Source organism: Acanthochromis polyacanthus, chromosome 17 (assembly GCF_021347895.1).
Source record: "Acanthochromis polyacanthus isolate Apoly-LR-REF ecotype Palm Island chromosome 17, KAUST_Apoly_ChrSc, whole genome shotgun sequence".
Taxonomy (NCBI): Eukaryota; Metazoa; Chordata; class Actinopteri; family Pomacentridae; genus Acanthochromis; species Acanthochromis polyacanthus.
This window is the reverse complement of record NC_067129.1, coordinates 13883842-13906605: the sequence shown is the minus strand read 5'-3', so window position 1 is coordinate 13906605 and position 22764 is coordinate 13883842. Positions and strand designations below refer to the sequence as shown.

Genomic DNA, 22764 nt, shown 5'->3' with positions numbered 1-22764 from the left:
AAACCGTTCATTATGGTGAAAGCAGTATGAAACATTTCCCACTGAGTCAGCTATAGTGGTGAAATGATTGGCTTTTTCACTGATCAGGTGAGTCACACGAAAACATTTCCGATAACGTTAATGATCAATTATCAGTTCAGTCGCATTTTGAAAAAAATGACCAGAATTATTTGGTTCCAGCTATTCAGAAGTGAAAATATCCATGTAAAGTATCACTGTGAGCTCCAGGATACATATAGTGTTGTGTGTTTATCTAAAAACATGACAGATTAATCAATATCAAATAATTCTTAGCCCTAAAGGAGAGGAAACAACTTATATCTTATGCATTTTTTCATGCTAACTCCAATAGATTGATGACTACCAGTGTGATTAAAGAGATTCCCAACAAGACTTTCACAGTTTCTTCCATTTCTAGTAATAATAATAATAATAATGCAAATCCCAGTGATTATTCTGCATTGCCTGTGGAGGACTGTGTACAGGATAGGAGGATGTTTGGGGAAACCTTTTGCACACAAAATTATGAGGACATGAATGCTGTCAGGCACGCCTGCTGCTCTTTGAATATATTTTACACAACACTGCGCAACACCAACACTTGTAGTATTTTATAAAAATAAACTGCAACGCCTACAGTTACTAATCTCTGTGATCCCGTGTGAAGTGAGACGCAATCACATTTACCACTTACCAGCCCACATTCCAATGAAATACACATGAAGGCATGAAAATGAACAAATAAAAATCAGGGATGAAACAGAAACTGACTTTTTTTTTTTTTTTTAGCTTCTTCTGAGACGAATGTTGCAGCTGCAGCCGGCCACAGACGGACACTGTTTTCCAATGCTAACGAACGCTTAATTGTTGGTCAAAGATCAGACAATGTGGCCTAAAAAAGTCTTCCATAGCTGAAGTCAACACAAACATAGAGGGATGCTTGGATCCTGCGCATGTAAATCTCTGTTGTTCTATTGTGCCTAATGATGGTGATTCAGCCAGCTTCTTCATTTTCTTCACTGCTTTAATGAATTACCCTACTTCCCGGATTCTGCTCATGAATATTAATAGGGTGAATTAGGAGGATAACACAGCAGTATCAAAGTTGATCATAAGTCTCAATTTCAGTAAGAATATAGACAAAGGCACACTGCAGATTGATCTGATAGCTTAATTAAGGGATTGAACGCATATATCGCACTCTGTTGCGCTTAAATAAATATGCATAAATGTAGCACAAATGCATTTTAATAGAAAATAATTAATAGGGAGAAAACACGTTTCTTATGTACAGTGCCATCCATAAATATCCGACTCTCTATCCTTTAATTTTCCCATCATGATTTTAATGACCAATACAATCACGCCCACCGCTGATCACATTTCCGCTCCTAATTTAATACAAACACAGAATTCATTCTCCTCTCTCACTGCCGAATGGCTTAAATCTTTCTTGCTGCGTTCCACCTCAGTGTCATTTCCTCGTTCCCATCATCTGGGTGACCTGCTTCAATGCATATAAAAAGCAGTGACATGGAATCAGTAATCGACAGGGTTGCATATGCAGCAGGTCTGTCGCTGCATCACACGCAGAGGTACGTGATGCACGCCACTCTAATCAGCGGCTTCTCCCATTTTACTCTCTGGGTGAAAGCTCCTTTTTAAAAGAAACACAAACATCTGTGCTTTCCAACCTCTTCTACCTGAAAACTGCAGAAGCCCAACAACCTCGCAGCTAACAATCTGAGGCGATAAAGAGGAGAAAAAAGTCCGCAGAGAGCAGAGAAAAACAGGAGAGAGGTGGATGAGGAGGATAATTGGGTGACAAAGTTCAGGCCGGTGCTTTCCCCACATTTAGTCTACCTCCAGTTCACTCCGGCATAATTTGAAAAACACTTTCATCACGCCTAGGCTTCGCCGTGCACGTGCCCCGTCTCCGCCTTTTAATACGCACACCTGCCCGTGTTGCCCCATATGGCGATTCCTTTTTCTAATTTCTTACTTTTGAAGGAGTGAAAAAGAAACACCCCACCCCCCGAGGCATGGTAATCACTGTTTATCGCTGCCCTATCATTAAGGTTTATGAGACAGGATGCGTGAGCGTGAGTGTTTCTATGAGATGGTGAGTGCTCCTATTATGTGCTTGCACGGCCTTGCCTTTCGCTCAAGCAGATACAGTCTTAAACTCTGTTAGAGGAAGCCGGCTTTTCCCCTACATTCTTTCTGGAGCGGCGGCCACCCACCGCCGGAAAATTGCCCCGAGTGCTAGAAAAATGTAAGAACAATGAAAATTCGTCATCTGGCCATATTTAACACCCAAAACAAACAACTGTACAGTAATTACAGGACAATTGTCTACATTAGGAGAGACACCAGAGAAGTCTAAACTGATACTGGCGCTGGCAGTAATGCTGAGCCTTGGAATTATGACTATGGGTGATTATTACAAGTAGAAATTAGCCAATTTTTCTCGAGTGGAGAAACTGAGAGGTGAGTCTGAAGTAGGAGGGCTGAGATATCAGTCTTAGCATGGTGCAGTTCTTTATTTTATAAGCCATGTATGAGAAAAACACAGGCGAAACTTATTAAGGTTGAGGTATCAGGTTTTCTGTGTGAAGGGGAGACAACAATAGAGGGTGTTGTACACGGTTTTCTTTTGAAAACTTAACCCTGTATTTTTTACAAAGGGGAGCTATGCAGAAAAACAACATCATTTTCAACACAGCTGTTTTCAGGTTTTAAACAAGCGGCCTCAAATTCAGCAGCATCCACTTAATGTGAATCCCCCCTTTATTTTTAATAACATTCACTATTCTCGACTTGTACGCTAATTCCTTCCCTGCATGCCCTGTCCCTCCCTATTTTCCACTTTCTCCGTGGCGCTGGAGTGTGATAGGGAAATTACAGGCCTATGAACATTTGCCCTGCTTCAGCTACAATTAGACCCCATTTTAATTAAAGAAACAGAGAGCCAATTACCCTCACACACCTAGAGGAATGGAGACGGAGGGGAAGAACGGGGATAATGAAAAAGAAGAATGTTCGAAGGGGATGAGATGTCAGAAGATTTGGGGTTTACATATGACAAATGCACAAAAATGAGATGGGCTTATCGGTGTGTTTTACAAATATTACGGCTACATTCACTGAGCTACTCTGCTCAGTATCTAGGCTGGCCAACACGAATACGAGCTTTACTGCACACTGTCGGTCAGTATAGCCTTCCTTAACCCTTGCCTCAGGTTAAATCAGGACCAGCTCTCCGTTTAAAGGGTTAGATTCTATCTGCCTATTAGTATTCCACCTAACAGGTTTCAGCAGAATAATTAAGCTGGTGTCGAGGAATACTCGCCTAGGTCCTAACTGTCTTCTTCCAAACGTCTTACCCCTCTTACTCCAATAAATACTCTCTTACTAAGCAGCCCTCCTAAGTAGTAGAATTGATTTATTGACCACGTTTGTTAACGACAGCTTTCCTCTTAAAACTGTGGCACTTGTTGATATTCCTAGGTTCGTTTTAGAGGTTTGGAAAACTAACCTCAGGGGTAATGTTTAAATAACTAGTTGGATTAAAGTAACCTTTAAGAACCATTAGATTTAATGCACACAATCAACTTAACTTTTTACCACTATGCAGAATAGGTGAATCTTAATAATTTCATTAGACTTCTCTTTAAATGCAATATAGCGTTTTATTAAGCAATTATTAGCAGGGGCACAGCATTAATTCATGATTAAACAATTTAATTATTTCTGATTATTTCTAACTAAACTAAACTAAGCTGAGCGTACCTAAGAATCTTCTCTAATTAGTAAATTTAGGAGAGAGAGTGAACAGCATGGCCACCGCTGTTTTACCCAGTCTTGACCAGCATCTGGGAGAGCCACTCGATCGACCAGTAGACTCGGTACGAAGTCTTCTTTGTGGGCGGAGGGTGTTCTTCCTAGGCAGGGGGAGTGGAGAGGTCCCGAAAGCCAATCGTTGGTCTGGCAGTTATCTTTAGTAGCAGCTGGAACACAAGTGCAGGCATCTCAGCTGTCTTCTCAGTTGGGTGGTGGTGGTGGAAAGCCCCCGTCTCACCAGGCTGTGGTGGGTCACTGGGTCCTCCAGCCCCTGGAGTGGAGCAGCCCTCTGCTGTTGCCTCCTGTGCCTCTCTGGATGTCGTAGGTGCTGTCTTCTCTTCATCTCTTTGGATAACTGTAGACCTCTCAGGACTCTCCGTCTGGCAGAGTGTGGTCTTCTTCTTTTGAACAAAGTTAGAACAACTTTGCTTCCAACGACATCCTCAAAGAACTCTGCAGCCTTAGTCCTGCGTTGTCTTCACGTCTCTTGGGCGAAAGGTCAGGTGTCGACTCTTCAGAACTTTTGCAATGCTCTCCGGCAGCTCCCTTGCAGCTCCGACGAGCAGCATCTCCCCCCTCCGGGGGAGAACTCCGAATTCAGTGTCTCTGACTCTGGGTTTTATACCCTAGCGTGACTTCAGCTTAGCACATACACATTTCTACACACAATTCTAACTAGTAGGTATGCCCAGGTGATTAATTCATAGGTTTAAGACACAACCTTCTTCCTATTACACATACATCATTCTTTCAATCTTTTTTGTTAACACATCCACTTGTTACACACACTTCAGTTGTCATGACAATGTAGGCCTGAGCCCATCCTGTCATCCTGTGGAAACTCCAAGTTCCTCATTTCTGAAGAGACTTCTGCTTCTCTCTTTCCTGCCTGCATACAGCTCAGAACAGCACAGATTACTTCAATTCAAAACTCATTTAGTTTTGAATCATTCTTCTTACCATGATCAAATAACTCATTTTAAATCATTCTCTTCTATAGCAATCATCATTTTCAGAATATATATCAGCCTATTAAAATCATTCTTGCATCAAGCATAAGCATAATCATGTGGTTAACTTATAATGTTTCTCATTTTAACTTTTCATTGGTCTGCTTAAAGCTTTTATTTAGGTAGTGGTTGCTCCTGGGATCTCAAATAACTAGGCCCCACTTGACAACACTCAGTGGTTTTTATCATCACATCTCCCTAACATTTACATGTAATAACTGTGCAACTTAATTATTTGGAGATAAAAACAAGCAGAGAAAACATTTTTCTTATCAGGTGTTTTCCCCAGAAAGTGCTCTAATCAATACAACACACACAAGCGGAATTCTAATAACCTGCTAAGCAAAGGAATATCATTGGATAGTGCATGTTTGATGGTTTGGGACTGTAAACTGCTGTCCTCTCTTTGATATGAAGATTTATCTTGTTTCTTGGTAAAAGTAATTTCTTGATGTCCTCCAGCAATGTCTCTCAAGTGTATCAGGGAATACTATGAGCACATGCAATTTTGCAGAGCTAATACCCTGAAATCAGACATGCGTATGCTCCAGAGCATTAGTCCATTTGACATCTCCATTTAAAAAAATAAAGCAATATTTCAATAACTCAACATTCTGGGACCTGCTTTCATTTGCTTTCTCGCCAAGAATTAGGAGCCGGCTTATGCTTTCTCAGAACTCGTTCTTAACACATGCTGTCTGAGCACATCAGATACAAAATGTGTTTAATGTCGCTCCGAAAAAACCTCCACGCTGGAGGACGGAGGGAGAAGTTGGCCTTCATGGAGAGGGTGGATGTCATGTAAGAAGATGGTGGATCACATTTTCAGACGGTCCCTTCAGGGGGACAGTGATAGTGTTGCATCAGGTGGGTCACATGAGAAGTGCCGCACATTGTTAAGTAATAAATAAGCAAAGACAGGACGAGGAGCACAAAGCCCGGCTCTTCTCTCACCTCCATTCAGCTGGCCGGTGAAGTGGGTGTGAATCAAGGCTGGTTCTTTTGGAAAGTTACAGAAAGCTGGAAGGTGTTAAGAGAAGGAGGTTTAAGGCGCTGTCCGACTTCTCCGACATGCAGCACAGACAAACCAATAATCCGGCTTTAGATGAGAGTATTGATACTGCTGTCATCTCTATGGTTGGTTAATCTGAGGAGGTACAAGTGATTGTACTCAAGGTATTACTGGCCACATGGTGAAAGAACATACTGCATATACACAGGTCATCAACCGGTGATTTTCCTTCACGTGTCTGCTGTTCAGTGTAGCTCAGCGTGTGCACGTGGACATTAATGTTTAGAAAATGATGCACTGGAAGCGTATGAACCGTGTTTGTGTGTCTTTGACAGAGTTATGTCTGGTGAGATTAGACCTCAGCTTCCTGCAGTTCCTGTCCCCATCCTGTCTCCTGGTTTCGGTGGGTGTCGGCCGCCGGTACACACATCATTCACATGCACAGCAGCCAAGCGGCTTCACTCCATGCTTACTGTAAAACAAAAGCCTCAGAGGGCACGTGTGAAGCATCACACCTACTCTAAGTACGTGTCACCGAGTAGTACGATGGAAGGAGCAAGGGTGAGACGAGAAGAGGTGTTAATGGTTGACCCCTTTTCCCTCCTTGTCTGTGAGGACGCATATCAGTAAGTGTTGCGGTTGGTTTCTGTCCCAGGACAGGATGTGGCCTAGTTAGAGAGGAAGCTTCATACTGGACAGAAACCAAAGATGCTACGAGGAAGATCAACAGTGCTGGGAATCACACTGACTGAGCCAAAGCACTGAGGTTTTAGACCAGCAGGGTGTGATACAAAACAATCTGACACAGTGAGGCTTTCTTTGTGTTTGCTGGCTTGGCAAAAACCTCAGTTACAGATAATAGATATCATGATGGCCGATATCAACTTTATTTGTAAACATAGATTTTCTTCTTCACGCGCTGTGTGTTACAGAAAATGTATGGACTCTTTTTCTGCACAAATCCTGTGCTGGACACTTCAGTCAAGACTAACAGGATGTCAGAAAAGAGAGTTACAAAGAATACGAAAATGCATTACAATAAACAGCGCTGCTACTGCGAATAATGCAAGAGAGGAATGCTGGTAGGAAATTGATAATTGTGTGTTAATATATTTATTTCACCACTCAGTGCAGCTTTTTATTTCCAACATGACAGCTGCACATTAGAGCTCTTAAACTTCCACTCGTTTAAGCACAACACTCAACAAGTGCATTAAGTCTGACACTGCTCCACAATAAAGGCTACATGGAAATCTGTTGAGTTTTTGGCCATAAAAAAGGTGAAATAATGCTACTGTTGAATATATACAAACAATCTAACCAATTTTCTAACCTTTGTTCTATTAGCTGAAGTACCGGCAGGGTAATGGACTGGGCAAGAATTCAGCACGAAACATATGAACTCCAATTGGGGGCATGTTGGTTCCTGTGGCAATACAACTAATTTACAGCACAAAAGGTCAGCACACATTACGTAGCTCAGCTGAGAATCTGTACCGCTTTTAGGGAATCCCAGGAAAAGAATTGGGGGGGGGGGGGGGGGGGGGGGAGCATCTTACAGCCGATTTAAATCCCAAACTCCAAACAAAACCTCCCCCAGATGAGGTTAGTTGTGCAGCTACTATGGAGATCCAGTAGGTTAAAAGAAAAACACCTTCCTGATGCTGCAATCTTCAAGCTCCACATACCTCGATAACTCATTAATCCTGCTTCACAGTGCAGCTCTCTGGCCAGCGATACCTGACCTCCGAGTGTTTTGACTAAAGTTAACACGGTCATCAGAGATTGACTCGATGGAATCATCCTGTTAATCATTTCCAGGTGAAGATGTGTTTTTCCTGGTCAGTCTCAGAGCTCATGTGAAAGATCAGAAGGACTACTCTGCCTCAGCGGATAATAAATTCAATGCAACCCTCACACTGTTTGGGTTTCTAGTTTAATTCTCGCTAAGTGTTAAATGTGCACTCATCTGTGGATCCCAACAAAAGCTCCTCTGCGGTGTCGGAGCACAAAACAAACGCTGATAATGAATCCACCTATGACGCATTCCTATTCGCTTTTAATTAAAGTGAAAGAGAAAACTGTGGCATTATTCAAATTACACGGGTTCAAAGCAAATATTCTAATCACAGGCATTATAAAAAGTTTCGACCCTGGTACGAAATGAGAGGTTAAGGTTAAGAGGATGTGAGGTCTGGACTTGGTTGTGTGTGCTTTATACTGCCGCCTGCGAGTAATGAGTTTTGACCCGTGTGTCAACCGCTGAACAGCACTTGTGCATCTTCAACTCAAACAGGCCTTTGCTCTCAGACAAACATAAATCAGAGACATGAGGTCTTCCCCCAGAAACTAAACGAGATGAAAATTGAGCATTATCTACAGAGAAGTGACCTCTACGCCTGCTTGACAGTGGATTAGAGTGTTATTGTAGAAAGTCTTTGCTGTTGGACATCTGTACAACAGGAGCTGCCTAATATCGTAAAGGAGAAGCAAAAGCTAAAGATTTTTGAATTGAATCCCCAGTAGGAAGCAAGGAAGCAAAAAAAATCATTCTTTCTGGTTAAATTGTTAATCATGTAGAATTCATTTCTCAGCAGACACATTTAAAAACTTGAGGCTTTAAACACATAATGCCCCGGACTTGCTCTCATACAGTGTGATTGGGTAAATTGCCTTGCTTTACAGCGCATTTCAGCTTCTTTGGAATATTGATCTGCCACTGAGAGAATTCACCTCCTGCTACTTCCAATTATGGGCACCACTTTCTCAAGCCCTCTTCAAAAATAACCCAACTCTGTGAAAAACCGAAAGGCTTCTGGAGAACATTGTTGCAGGCTACACCGGGTCCCTGGTGGCTTCCTGATACTGAACCCTATAAGAAGAAGAATGAATTACAAAGGAGAACTTAAAAAGGCTCTTTTTTTCCCCCCTCCAAATCAAATCATTAAATTTTGGAGGATATACTGCACCTCTCCAAACCTTCTGCATTTTGACAAGCCATGCTGCCTTCAAATAAAGAACACCGTGCATGATGGAAAGAGACACCACTTGACATGACACCTAAAAAGTAGGAAAACGAGTGTTGTGTGATCTATCGGTTTTTCAGGCAGACCTTCAAATTGGTTATTTCTACTATAACCTGGTGACTAATTTTACTACGGAACGTTTTTAATTAATTGTTTTGAATGATATTTGTGCAGTATTTTTTTTTCTGCATAGAAAAAGATGGGCTGCAAAATAACTGTTCAGTTATCAAAATTGTCTGCAACTCATTTTCTGTCACGAGTCTAATCAATTTATTGACTCTCCTCTACCGCGTTTCTTTCTTCTCTTATTATTCACTCTCATTTGCTCCCTTTCTTCATTATCTATTAATTAATTTAGCTTACATTCTCAGATGACAATTATCAGAAGCCATATTGTTCTTCCCAAACTAGTGCCCAAAAATCTAAAATTAAACAAGTATACAGAGACATCAGTGTTTATCCACCCATATTCAGCATTTTTCCAAGGGGAGGTTCATTGAAATCCAGGTTATATGTATTGATTAGTGTGGCCCAACATTTTTTATTGCACTTTTGTGGTGCCAAAAAGTCAATGCCAAATTGTGTTTTTGTGTTTTTTTATCCACATATCTCATTCTTAATAATTCAGTAATGCCATCTGGGAATTGCTTTAAATCCGGCACAAACATCCAGTTGAATGTAGAGGATGTAATGGTTCAAATTTTGGCCACAACTCACAAATTCATACAAAGAATTCTGACAAAATTTCACACAAAGGTCTGACCGAATTAAATAACATTTTATATCCAGTAGATCAACTTCACTGTGACTTTACAGTGTTCTGTGTAACTTTTCTGGCGAATATTTAACACCATAACTCAGGAACAGAAGGGGAGATTGTGACCATATTCCACATTTGGTTGGATTTGGTAGTCTGACTCACCAGATGTAGATTGTGGATTTAAGCCTGTCATTGGCTGCTCATATCAGCCTGCTTTTTTTTTCTTTTTTTTTTTAGAATTTGGTGCAGTGAGGCTGCCCTGCTAGCTGTTTATTTGGTGGCTCATCCATTTAAATGACAGCACTTGGCGCCTTGCATGCAAATGTTCCACCAAAAACAATTCCACCTGTCACTATTTTGAGGGGACACTAAAGCTGGATCTTTTGCTTAGCTCCACCTAAGATGACTGAAATTTGTTTAAAGGAATCCAAACAAGATAGAGCATTTTGTTGCCAAAACTTGTTGAGTGAGACTACCGAACAACGCTAATCTTAGGTGGCAAACTTAAAACTGTGGTGATCGTATAGATCTTGTACACTGCTGGGTTGAAAATGAGTGTGAAGCCTCCACATGTTAGAATTTGGAGGTTTCTTTGCAGCAACATTCATATTTCAAGCATTGTTTATCTGGCTGCAACCTTTTCAGAGTCCGCTTTATTTGCCAGGCATGTGGATGCATGCAAGGAATGTCCCTCTGTTGTTTATGTTGTTTCCCTCAGTGAACTTAAACACGTACAGTAGATTACAGGAGTCTGGACAAACATGGATGTAAACTGCAGCTGGTCTGGTTGGTGAAAGCATACAACCGTGAGGAGGTAATTCCTCTGCCAAGACGAGAACTGAGTTTGTCTATCAGTCACAAGGATTATGCAAAAAAACTACCAGGCAAGAATTTCATGGAAGTTGGTAGAGAGGTGCAGCACAGGCACGGGGATTCTCGTGCAAATCTGGGTCACTTTTTTTTCTTTAAATTGTGAGATAGAGCATCAGCCTTGGTAGAAGATTCTAGCTCCAGTATGGCATTGTGTATAGAGTGATACTGAAGGGGCCAAAGTGAATTACAGAAACATCCATTCTGACACATTATCTTACTGATCAATGACAAAAATGCCAACATGATGAGAGAAGGAATGCCCGGTTTTTGTGAGCGTGCCACATCTTTCAGTCGCTGAACTCATGCGGTAATCTTTTCTTAGCCTAAGAATGTGTGATTTTTTTTTTCCTTTTCAAAGACCTTGATGCCACAGGACTGAAAGCCATAGTACATTTTAGCACTTTAGTCCTGTACAATTTGGTCTTTTTCTGTTTTGACGGTCTTCACAGGTATGCTTCTGGTAAAAGGTTCAACTTTGTTAGATGCTGTGAAGCGTTACGGTCTGCACAACTGTAGAGCTGAAGCAAAAATGAGCTAAACTCATTCACTTAGAGACGGTGTTTACATTGGAGAACTCCTCATTGATTGATCAGCTGGCTGATGTACTCGTCTACATCAGTGTCTAAATCCTGTGATCAGAGCTGGCAGAGAGAAGCAGCACATTTCCACGTTCAAAAGCAAACAGACACATTGTCTGCTTGTTATATAACAGAAAATATAAAGATCACTTATCGTCTGGGAAAGGCTTCACACTCACATTACTAAGATGGAAAGCTGTCAATTCATGTTTTTTTTTTTATCATCCTCATAAAGGAAATCCAGGTCTAACACGTTTAAAACGACACTTCATGGCGTTATACCTGGCAGGGATCACATGTTATCACACTTTAGTCAAAACTGCTCTCTACAAATCAGCAAGCCTCAAGTTATGCTATTTTCTTTATAGAGGGCTTGAAGGCAGCTAATAGTCTGAAAAGCTGGAGAGCTGACAGAAGCAATGTGGGAAAGTGCAGGTTATGTGCTTGTCATCAAACCCTTTCTCAGTCTTTGAAGAGGATATTCATCCTCTTGTCTTTGGCTGTCAGGGAGGCTGGGGTCTGGGTCACTCATCGACTGGCTCCCCTGCAGGGTGGACACTTTGGAGTCACGCAGAGCTCAAATCTGGGATGATCTCCCTAACCAGCGGGGAACTCTGCCACCTCTGAGTTGGCTTTGTCTTCCAATAATTAGGCCCGATAGCTTTCCAGTTAGATAATTATAGATTAATTATTAGCATGATTGTGTTTGGTGCCTCTTAGTCGTGACTACAAAAGATTAAGATTCATGCTATTCAGAGAGCTAAAAAGATTTGCAGCAAGAAATAAAAAAGTCAAAAGCCAAAATAAAAGCACGGAAATGTGAACTCCTGTAAAATAATATATAACGGGTGACCTATATTATTTAAAATCTGGCTTGATGAAAAACCCACACAGCTCCGTCTACTGCTGTGATGCCTCTGACAAACTCTTCATGAGCCCCAAAAATGTCTATTGCTGTACTTAAAACAGTTTTTTTTCAAAGCAGAATCTACAATTCATTTTAGGGGAAAAATGAAATAATAAAAAAATTGCAAAAAAAAAGTAAAAAAAAAAAAGCCCCACAGCTTTCAGTGACTAATCTGCTGTGGGAGGTGGACAGCTTGAAGCTAACAGTGCAGACTCCAGCTAAATAAACCATCTAAGGATTGACACATCTAAGTAAAGATACAAGGGTACAGACTCTTTGCGAGAATTTTTCTCTTTCATTGCGACACATCGCACTTTTTCACATTCAGCCGACAACAGACACACTGAGAGCCAATTCTCTTCATCAGCCTGCGCGTTGCTCCTACAAGCCTGCAATTGGGCGCTTCTGCGGCGGTGACCGACATATCCAGAATAAAGATAAACTCATTGTCGGATGTGAAGCCATTTGCTCGAGTACAAAGAGCATCATTTTGCTTCCTCAGCCAGCCATACTATGCTTCCAGCGGGGGGCGGATTCAGTAGTTTACAAACTGTTTGGATTTCAAAACCATACTTTTATCCAGTCTTACGAAAAAAAGACAGACTTTAATAATACAGTTCAATGCAGTGATTGAATATGGTTGAGCGGAGACAGCAGCCAGTTACTATTCAAGCAACTGTGACACGTACGAATATGTGGCAAAAAGTGAAAGCACATTTTCTGTGCAGCGCCCCTTAAAAAAATAAAATACCAAGATACCACGCTGGCAAAAAAAAAGTGTTGAATACTTCTTTAACTCAACTGACCCGCTCCATTTTGGAGCATGACTCCCTCTTAAAGCTCCTAGCTGTGTGAGAGCTGTAGGAGGGCAGCTAGCGCACAGGAACGTCTCTGTTATGCTGTATATAGCAGAGCCCACTTGGTTCAGAGCGGTATATGAAAGCAGGCCCTGGGAGACTCACTCTAGATGTGTGCACGGATGAAGGTAGCGGCATACGCGCACGTGTTCCTGTAGGTTGACGTCGAAACCAAGCGGATTGCATTTTAGCTTAAAACGACCATATCAAACACCAGATGTAGGTCAACCTATGACGCAGGAAGGAAAATATCCCAGACTCGAATCGAATCGAGTCTACTGATGGCGCGAGCTTCAAGCGGGGAAATTTTTACATCAAGGTTGCTTTTTTTTAATCAATTCTTGCACATGCAGCCTCAGACGTCTCAGCAGCCTCATGTTGCCGCTTCGCCTTCAAGATTTCATTCTATTTTTGAATGTGGCGACAAAAAATAAAAAACATCACAAGACATCGTGCAACAATGGCACACACAAATGTCTCACAAAGGATTTATTTTGTCACACAATGCTCGGCGTGCCTCAAAAAAAATCCAGCTGTGATTAGGGTGCAAGATAAATGAGGAAGATGGACCTGAGATAAACAGATCCCCCTCTGTTGTTGCCTCCTAATTAAAGGCCTTTTTAATCTCTTTATTATAATCACACAATCAGCCCATCGCATGTATCTCACACATCTGGCCCCAGGTGTGTAGGGATAGAGAATGCAAATAGGCAGAATACATACTTTGCTCATTATGCGCTGTGCAGACTTGCACATGCTCACACCCTCCTTGCCCTCTCTGCACTTGCTCTTTCTATTTCGTTGACTCATGCCAGTCTCCCCATCTCTCCTTGATTCACTTCAAAGAGAACACCCCCCCCCCCTTCCCCATCCCTCTAAAAGTGCCATTCTCCTTGGTGCTTATGGCTGATAGGCTGTGGCCTCATTCCCTCTCCGATGCAGCCTGTCCCCATTGTGTCCCACTCTCCGAGAGTAGCATGTGGGTGGAGGACAGACTGACCCTCCAAAGTGAATGCCTGACATGGATGTATGGGCCGGGGGTGTATCCTCTCACCGAGCTCGACTATCATCCACCTGCAACTCCCAGCTGCCATATGCATCCTTCTCTGAGAGCAGGGGGAGAAAAGGAAGAGCGAGGGAGAGACACGGACTGAGAGTACTTGTGGCACTCGGATGCCTGTTTAACTCTTGAGGAAGCTAATCATCGGATTGAGGTACTGAGGATGATGGGCTACAGGCTTTCAGAGAGGGGGGAGGTTGCTTTAAATGCAAATCCCTTTCTTATAAAAATCGGTTCCATTTAAAAGGATTTCTGGGAAACGATCCACATTTCCACGGCAGGGGAGACAGTCAGCAAGAGAAAACAGCATAGCACCAGTCAAACATCAAGGAGACAGAGGACGTGGAAAGAGTAGCAAAAGAAAAGGGTACATGTCTGTGAAAGCAGGGATTGGGGCTGAAGTAAGGCCTCTTAGATAAAAACATCCTTTCTGCATTGGTGACACTTAGTGAGGTTTAGTTTAGGCTGAGCAGCATTATGCTATTCATCGCGCTAGTTGTGCTGCGAAGGAGTCGGGAGGTTATAGAATAAACAGAAGACTGATGGAATAAAAAATGAGAGAAGGGCCTGCTTTTTTGAGAGTTTTCAGAGGGCAGCCCTCGGTCTTATCTTCTGACCAAAGGGGGTCTACTACCAGCAGATAATGAGTCTGCAAAGTTGAAATTCCACAAGAATTTATGTCTGCATGCCTGCATTCCACGCGAGCTCCACCTGGAACATGTTGGTGATGGACCACATGTTGTGGGTGATTTCTTTACTCACACACTGTTGACCAGATACCATTTGGGGCTGCTTTGTCCAGCAACAGTTCCAAAAAAGTTCATTTCAGCAAGATGTCTGAGTTAACTACACATCACCATGTTACACACAAGAGTCTATGGAGTCCTTTTGTGACATTTATGCAATGCATTTTTATTTTTTTATTTATTACAGCCAGTATTTTGACATTTTAGTGCCTTAACTGTTCAACAAGAATTTGGTCCAATAATGTCTCAGGCTGTTACATGTTGTTTAGCTGCATCTCAGCAACTGGTGCGTGTTTCAACAAACTACTGATGTAATGTTGGCCTCTGTTGCTGTTTCAACCCTATTATTACCTGACAGCTGCTTCAAATATAACCTTAAATAATGACATATCTGAGATCATGAATTACTGTGAGGCTTTTATTTACAAGATGGTTTCAAGCTCTGAACCCCAAGCAGTTTCTGGGTGTTTTTTTTTTTTTTTTTACTACAACATTTTTACTGACTGTGAGCTCATTTTTCAATGCAGTATGAAGTCTAGCACCTCCATGGAAACAGCACAACCATGGCTAGCAGTAGACAAAACTCAAAAATATCTTTTGTGGCGTATAGCATAATTAAAATCCACAAATCATCAAAAAAAAATTGTTGAATTTCTTTAAATATTTGTAGGGCTGCAGCTAACGAAGCCTCGAGTAATCGTCTGAGCACGATACGTCATCAAAAGCGGAAGTGAGCGCGCAATGCAACAGAAATCACCATCCGACCGGAGCGTGGAACACAGACGGACATCGGCGCTGCATCCTGCGTATATTATGTATGCACGATGCAGCGCGGACATCCGCGATCTATCGTAAGCGCAGATGTCAGCGTTTACTATACAGCTGTATCTAAACGCGGATCGTGCTCAGACGATTACTGGAGGCTTCGTTAGCTGCAGCCCTAAAATTGAAAAAAAGGCATCAGCATCTTTCACAGTTGTTTGCAACACTAGAAAAATAATATGGATCTGCGTACTGTAGATGCTTTATTACTTAATTACATTGTTAATTTGTTTCAGTACTTGTCTCCTATCTGCTCTGCATGCAGTTTATCCACGTTTAAACTGAAGACTCCCTGATTTTTTTGTCACAAGACCGTTGGTCACTGCTGAGCCACTAATGGCTTCACAGTGGTGCAGGGGAGCGCAGAGTAATTAGATTTTCACTGAATGAGGCGAGAAGAAAAGGCTTATTTTTGATGATTTTTAAAATTTGAGATACATAGCACAAAGTCATTTTGAAATGTGATCATTGTAAGCTTAGATTTGGCAAAGTCTCCCACTGGAACAGCATGCCACAGATCAGCAGTTCAGGGCCTGTCAGAAAGTTGAAAATCTAATGGTTCTTGGTGTTTTTATAGTCTCTGCTTCTGATAAATGGTGTCATTTGAGCAATTTTTCTAAAGACAGCATGCCTTTTAAACTCCAGTTTTGGAGTTCAGAGGTTTAAATCATGTGACTCTATTTGAAATCTGAATTTACTACTCAGATGTCTCATTACTCTTGTTTGGCTTCTGCTCCACCAGTTTCTGGCTGTGTGAGCTCACTGTTCAGAAAAGAGAGCGCACGTGTAGCTTTTCTGGTGCCAAACAAAAAGATGTTAATGTCGCCTCTTTTGTTTGGGTTGAGAGAAAGGGAGCAGCACGGAACAAGCCACTGCGGGTGCGTAAAGTTTGCGAGGGACAGGATGACACTTCACTCCTCCTCCCATCGCTACAGTCTAAAAAGTCCTGTCTGTGTCTTTAAACCCAGCAAGAAAACAGGCCTCAGCCAAACAAATCACTACGGCAGCTGTTGCATACTATGCCGATAGATGACTTGTAAATAGCAGGAAGTTGCAGCTGCAGTAAAAAATCCATATTGCCGTCGAGAAAGATGGATTTAGAATTTTAAACTGCGCGCAGTTTGTACGAGTCTTTCAGCTAAAGCATTGACAGCAGAGTTCATCGACTTCGGGGTCTGAGCCGTGTCTCCACCAGAACTGATCTACGGTCAAATAGCACAAACACATCCATCCAAAAGCTCATGTGCATTTCATTAAGCGCATTTCAAATGTCGGAAACATGAATAACAAAGAGGGTTTTTATGCTCGACTGAGGTGGAAAAGTGCAACTTTTGCATGTGATTTGCTGCTGAAACTAAAAACGACGGTGAACAGAGACTATGCATGGACCACTAATACATAAAATAAACCTAAACTGCACATTTTTCTTCATCTGTTTGAAGATTAAGTTTAATTTAGCACACTTTAATACCACTTGAATGGAGAACTGCAGCAGTATAGCAGCAGATGGAAACACATTCATTTGCATTTTTTTTCCCTTCCAATTTTGTGATTGCTTGGTGAAAATCTGCTCTAGATAAATGTATGAAGCGACATTAGGAATGGCTGTCTACAAACCTGTTACACCTCAGATGATTCGGTGGCACTCGCCCCCAAAAATGCCTTCAAGCTCCGTATATTAGATAGAACAGATCGCCTCCGATAACGGCGCTGGTATCGTTAAAGCTGTGGACCTGAACAGGTGGAGAAGACTGCAGCGCTTTTTGTCACCGGCTGCATCTTGCCATCGCTAAAAGAGAGAAACTGTATGTGCGAGGAATAAAGAGGGGCTGAGAGAACGACAAAATGGGCACTTTATAGGTTGAGTGTGTGTGTGGGAGGATAAGGAATCATTATGGTTGCATTTATGAAGATGTTCTAAGGGAGAAATATTAATATTGGTTAAAAAGCTTATGTTTTTTCATTTCCGTGCATTTGTATACATGCAGGCCGAAGCAGAGATAGTGTTTATTTCTACTGTATGTGTGTCCTCGATACAAGTTTCCAGCCAAAGCATGTTATGAATTTCCAGCCAAAGTAATTATCTGATCAAGAGGTCTGTGTTTTAATCTTCATAGAGACAGAAGGAAGAGGGATCCACGCGCTGAACAAGCAAGTGGTGTGTGTAAGTGAGTCATTTATCCTTTAGTTGGAAAAGGAGGAGAGATTTGGCAGCTATGAGCTTCATCTGCCCTCCCATCAGTTCATTACAGAATTCCCTACTAGGTGGAGAACAAGCGGGGGGTGGATGATCCAGAGCGTGCTGGCAGAGGAGAGGGCCCATTACCCAAGACACAGAAAACCAGACATCTTGTTCGCACTTGGCAAGACACAGATGTTCTAGAGTCGGTCGACGAGGCGCTACGACCCCTCGTCTCCCGCCTGTTCTCCTCGTCGTGTCGGAGCTGCACCTGTTTGGAACCAGCAGCTTGTAAACATCAGAGGAAGGTGAACCCGAGCCAAGCCTACTGAGACTATTCACAGTTTTCAATCTGAGGGTGTCATCAATAATTTCTGCCACCAAAAAAAGAGAGAAACCAATGGGACCTCATCTCCCACGGAAAGATCTGAGGTCAAGTATCCTAAATCCCTAAGAAGAAGACAGAGGAACGAAAAATTGAGAGTTGAGCCAGAGGTCAGGTCCTCAGCTGCAAAATGGTGCAGCCCCAGCTGGAGAAGAAACTGCAGCCCTATTAATGGCCTGATTCCTGACTCCCACAAAACTCCGGCCAAAATGAAGTGTTTGGGAAAATCCCAAAGTTCTCGCTCAAAATACAAAGTCAACAAAGTCGCTCCCGCAAGAACTGGGATCCTCAGTAGCTGTGGTAGTTTAACATGTCACTTTATTGGGCGTGTAAGCACAAGAGGCAAATCCGATCCAAGCCGCGGGTGGCGTCACATGTACTCCACATCCATGCAGAACAGCAAAACCCCAAGTCTCCGTGAGAAGAAAGGTTTGAGGCCTGAAAACAGACGCAACTGACAGATTTGTGTTCCTGCCACAGAATATGTGAAGCCATGCGTGTTCGTTGTGTTCCTGTTTACAACTACTTCTGATTGGAAAAGTTTCATTGTTACAAGTTCTCATTGTTGTCGTAGCAAATTTATTTTTTTAAGGGCAAAACACCCACCTCATGTAGGAGATCATGTCGGGAAATGACAGAGAAATGGCTGTTCTGTCAACTTTTAGTTTTATGTCAATGTATGCGTTATGGCTACAAACTCTCCATGTCCTTAGACTTGCATTTAGAGTGTAATTTATATAGCAAAAGAGACAAACACAGAATAAACAAACCAACAACCAGTTTTCTACAGGTATCAGAACAATGCTGCTTTTAGCCATGAGAATTGTGTACTGAAAGTCTGACATCCTGAAATCCCGGCACTGCAAAAAACGGATGTCAATTCCTCTTCTCACGAGGGAAAAAAGCCTAAAAAAAAACATGCTAAGAGAGCAGCAACATCCCTTTTAAACAGTTGTGTACTCGTTACAAATTTCCACCCACTGTTGGCTGCTATAAACAGTAGCCACCAGAAAAAGCACAAAGGCGAATAATAAAGAGCAGTCCTCACAGGTGAGCAGCAGCATGCAGCCTACACAGCAGCACGCTACTTTTAAAAACCCTGCAGTTCAACAGCTCTTAAAGAAACCCAGTTGTGATCCTTTGATCCTCAGTAAACACGGGCCTATTATTGCCAAAGACCATTTTCTATCAAAGGTGTTCTTTTTTTGCAAGATGTTTCAGCAGCACTTGAATCAGTTTTCACTTCACTTCGCAGCACTGAAACTTCACTATTAGTGGCGCGCACACACAAAAAAGACAGACGTGTAAGAAGATTAGAAATAGTAAATAAACACCCAGGCGTCTGGTTTCTCGGTGTGGCTCGCTGACACTCGCTCCTCCACCCTTGCATTAGGCAAATTATCCACACGCTGCCCCCGTTGTTATGCTGATGATGTTGAGCTCTACTCGCTTGCGAAACCCGACTGTTGGAAACCGTCATTTTCTTTAACATTATGACAGATAATTTCAGACTCTTTTATTTCTCCCTCCAGGGTCCACAAAGCCGATCCAGGACAATTTGCTTGTTAATGTCAAGTCTGCCGCCAGAAATGAATATAAATTATGTTTCAGATTACATATCTGATGCAAAGTGTTGGATGTTTTTTTTTCTTCTTTACTTCAGAGCTTAATGTGAAAGTTAAAAAGCCTCCTGCAGCTTTCTGCAATAACCCGCTGAAATCACACCAGGCCTGTATTAGGCTCTATGCACTGAATGTTTTAGTATTGATTTTAGGGTAAGCTGGTTAATGGTCCCCCAGGAAACAGGAAAGGAACCCTTTGATGACTTGAAAGTGAAAACTAATAGGGAGTTGGTCTTAGGAATGGACTTTCTGGAGACACAAACCAATATTCAACCCACAGTAAGATGAAGGAAGTAAAAAAAAAAAAGAAGCATCATCCATGAACATTTTCATATTGAATTAAGATGAATGCTGTGCATCAGTGATTCTAATTAGTGAGGTTGTGGTTCCATCCATATTTCTGATTATTCCACTGAGATTGAAGTCTGGCGTTGTGTTTTCATTGCATGCTTTTAAAACATCTTGAGGTTTTCCTGCACTTACTTTTGGTTAGGAACAGGATGCAACACTAATTGGAGTACATGCAGCCAGAAAACAAGTCCAAGCAGAATCTGAGAGAAAAAAAAATTAAAATCTAGACTCACCTTCCTCTGCAGCACCCAGAGGAGTCCAGTCCAGGAAGATGCAGCCCAGCAGGACGATGCTTGTGTATATCAGCTCCATGGTGTTGGTGGTACGTGGTTGGAGATGGCTGGACTTGGGTTACAAACCAAGTGGCACTGACAGCCACTCGACTGACAGCTCGGCTCTGCACTCACTGACCGCAAACCAGTCCGCATTTAAAGTGGACTTGAGCTCAGGAAAAAAAAGCCTCACACTGTGTTCAAAACACCGCAGCAGAGAAAATACGCACGGTGGCTACATGCGGTTAATCAGATGGTGGTGGATTCAAAGCGCGTTTGTTCCCTCCACACTGGAAACTTGTCCAACTTTTGTGTTGTGCTGGAAGTCTGGAGGAGAAAACAAGTTCTAAACAAAAGCAGAGTGCTGGAGCTGCTCTAACACCTCGGTCCTGTCAGTGCGCACAGCAGATGCATGCGTAAAAACTTGGGAGTCGGGCTTTAATGCGCTCTTTGTGCTCCACACGACTTCTCCCCAAAAATCTCCCCCTCAGGTCGATGACCGAGCAGCCGGAATCCGCAACCAGGGTACCTCACTGCACGTCTGTTAGGAATAATCCTCATCATCAGCGGCTTCACACCTTCTTCCACATCTTCTCGCCATGCTCGCTAAACAATCCGGCAAAGTGCGCTTTGATTTCCCCCCTATGTGTTTTTAATTCCTTCTAAGCACCAGACTGTTTGGCTGCAGGAGGGGGGAAAAAATCCACAAAAGGTGGTGGGGATGTTGCGCGACAGGTCTAGCTTGGCCTGGTTTCAGAGGCAGGATGAGGCTGAAACTGAGGAAAAACGTCTAATTTGCGCACTGGAGAAGTCTGCGGACTCGACGCACAGCTGATATTAAAAGTTGTGCGCTAAAGTAGCTGGGAGGACTGGCTACAGTAAGCTGGTCACCGAGGACTCCACCACCGCATCAAACCCGGAGTCGAATGGCAGCAGCAAGCTCCGCCCACTGTTCCCATAACAGCCGCGTCAAGAGCGCAGGACGAGGCGCAGCGCATCCGGGGAGCACCTTCAAAATAAAACACACTGCCAGCGGGTTGAAAAGTAGTGAAAAAGGAATTACAGCATCTGTTGAATGTTGTTACATGTGGCTTTGCTACCTCAAAATTACCCCGTTGATGTTCGAGGATATATACACTCACACTGTGTCTACTGGCCTCACAGCTGACTATTACTTATCTCATGTAAATTAAAGTGCCAAAGAAATGCACAAAACAGGTCAAATACTAAACTAGGGTGATGAATATAGTTATATATATCATTGTATGTTAGATACCACATATGTATAATTGCAGTATTCAGTGCTTTACAATATTTTATACTACATAGATTAGTACTTGGATTTGTGGTATTTTATACTATTTATGGTTTTATAGTATTTTTGTCACATAGCATATTTATATGTAGTATTTATCATTTAATATGATATACACCCAGGTCGCCAGTCTGTTACAGGGCTACACATACAGACAAACAATCACTCTCGCATTCAAACTTACAGATAATTTAGAATCACCAAATAACCTCAGAATGTTTTTGGACTGTGGGAGGAAACTGAAGAACCCAGAGAAAACAAACACATGCACAGGGAGAACATGTAAACTTCATGCAGAAAGATCGCAGCCCCATATGCTATATATAGTATTATTAAATTATGATTATACCATATTTTATTATAAATATATGATATGCTAAGCATTTTTAGTAGGTATGCTATTTATAATATTATAGTATTCACTACATATATAGTATAGTCGTACTGTATTTTAAGCTATATAGGGCAAGTTATTTATACTATGTTTATCATACTGTTCTGTATTATATTGCTATACATAGTATTGTTAGAATTATATACATATGTTGATTTATTAGTACTAACAGTATTATTACTATACATTGTATTTGAAGTTGTTAGTTATGTAATAGCTGTAAATAATGCTGTAGCATTGCTCTAAAGCTTATTATTTTAACTTGTAGTGTAACATCAGTCTTATTTCTTTATTGGAAAGCATTTTACAAAAGGGAAACACATATTATTTCAAATGTGTTTTACCAGTAATTAAGAATTAATTTACTTTTTTGACCCTAAAGGTTGTGACCACAATACACAACCAAGGGGAAGAAAAATCACAGGAAACCAACCATCCAATAAGACAGATACTTAAATTCTACATACATGAACTTAAATGTAGCACTATGGGGATTAGATTGTGCTTCCCACTAATTTTATTCAGCTGGGTTCTTGGCCAAACAGAGCTTTATTGCTTCCCTGGACATGATGCAGTAGCCAATACTTTTATTTTGACAGCAAATTCTCTCAATCTCCGGTGTTATTTGGAATATTTCTGAGCGTCTCGAATCCAAAGCAACAATTAAGTGCGTCCTCTTGCAAGCACTGACATGCAGTTCCAGTGAAGGGTGAAGGGTCCTGTGGATCAGAGCTGCAGATAGGTGGCTTCAA

General features: G+C 41.9%; 1 protein-coding gene across 1 annotated transcript in view; it reads right to left on the bottom strand.

Moving 5' to 3' along the window:
* The window catches only part of ephb4a (eph receptor B4a), a 42530-nt gene extending 21291 nt beyond the window's left edge, over positions 1 to 21239 (bottom strand). Inside the window, exon 1 of the mRNA XM_022190572.2 lies at positions 20265 to 21239. Within this exon, the coding sequence (XP_022046264.1) occupies positions 20265 to 20343 (79 nt within the window). The 5' untranslated portion in view covers positions 20344 to 21239. The remainder of the gene's footprint in view (positions 1 to 20264) is intronic.
* Between the last annotated feature and the right edge of the window lie 1525 nt (positions 21240 to 22764).